At 35.1% G+C, this 1,232-nt stretch overlaps 1 protein-coding gene across 1 annotated transcript; it reads right to left on the bottom strand.

Moving 5' to 3' along the window:
- Positions 1 to 252: 252 nt before the first annotated feature.
- On the bottom strand, positions 253 to 1,023 carry LOC142634055 (uncharacterized). The gene is made up of 3 exons (XM_075808328.1): positions 1,003 to 1,023; positions 768 to 869; positions 253 to 690 (listed from the first exon to the last, which is right to left on the bottom strand). The coding sequence occupies exons 1-3, from the start codon at positions 1,021 to 1,023 to the stop codon at positions 253 to 255; spliced, it is 561 nt and encodes a 186-aa protein (XP_075664443.1).
- Positions 1,024 to 1,232: the final 209 nt, after the last annotated feature.

The raw sequence follows: 1,232 nt of genomic DNA on the forward strand, positions 1-1,232 counted from the left end.
ACCGTTAAAGTTTTAATGATAACTTGTAATCACAAGAATGCCAAAGCTGGCAAGACAGCAGAGGGAATAACAGGTTTTAAAATAACAATGTTGCTTCAACTGTTTGCATTGTTCCAGAACATTATGGAACTTTACAAGCATGTGCATCGACATCTCATAGGGGAAAATTGTATTTGTAAACAGCTCAACAAGTCATTCCAAATTTATCCAATAGTACTAAAACAGTAACTAGCTTGAGTTAATCTTCATACCTTAGTGACCACTACTAGATTGGGTTGATTGCGAGGTGATATAATTGAACATCTGCATCATCATATTGTCATAATGTGCTCTTTGTTCAGCCATTTGACTAGCTTGTTGTTCCTCAAAATGTCTTCTTTGTTCTGCCATTTGAATAGCTTGTTGTTCGAGCATGCTTTTGAGGTGCTTTACTTCTCCTTTCAACTCTGCATCAGCCTCTATTCGTTTGTGTTCAGATTCTAAGCGTTTTTGTTCAGATTCTTGGAGTCGCTTCTCAAGATCATACATTCTAGATGAGGAGGAACCCCATAACATAGTAGGAGTGACTCCAGCCCCATAGCCACGAACTCGTCCATGACGTTCAGGTCCAAACACCTCCACAAACATTTGATCTTGAGATATTTGCAATGCCCCCTCATTCACTTGAGTAGTAAGATTCCTCAATGCCACCTAAAAAGAAAAGTAACTTGCAACAAAACCACATAAAAATATACTATCTATATTAATATAATTAGAAGATTTCATACCAATGCATCTTGTGTTGATTCATTTACTACTTGCCCATTAGCTTGCACATGGGTGATGTCAAATAATTCAATTCTATTAGGGCTATGACCTGTCTTCTCTTTCTACCATTTGACAAAACAAATAGAAAGTATATAGTAATTAAGTATTGAAGATGAATAATGCAATTACTCAGCAACATAAAGTCAAATAACAACAAATAGAAAGCATTCACAGAACTAAGAAACAAATGCAAACAAGAATCAGAATATTGGACATGTTTGATAATTAGGTCAGACTTCACAAACATATCATTATTAATTATTTCCACAGAAAAATAAGACATTTAAAAGGTAATATCAAGCTCTCATATCTGGCCCAAAAAGAATCCTGCCAAGCAGAAACAACAGTACTATCATTATCTTCCAAAGTCTGGCTTTTGCTTAAGAAATACCCTTTTTAACAATATAAAGTCCAGATTCAGAGTG

This window comes from Castanea sativa, chromosome 1 (assembly GCF_040712315.1).
Source record: "Castanea sativa cultivar Marrone di Chiusa Pesio chromosome 1, ASM4071231v1".
Classification (NCBI taxonomy): Eukaryota; Viridiplantae; Streptophyta; class Magnoliopsida; order Fagales; family Fagaceae; genus Castanea; species Castanea sativa.

Coding starts and splice junctions, on each gene's coding strand:
- LOC142634055 (XM_075808328.1), bottom strand. CDS start 1,023: ATGTCCAATATTCTGATTCTT. Junction 870..1,002: donor TGTCCAATATTCTGATTCTT/GTTTGCATTTGT, acceptor GTCAAATGGTAG/AAAGAGAAGACAGGTCATAG. Junction 691..767: donor AATCAACACAAGATGCATTG/GTATGAAATCTT, acceptor TTTTCTTTTTAG/GTGGCATTGAGGAATCTTAC.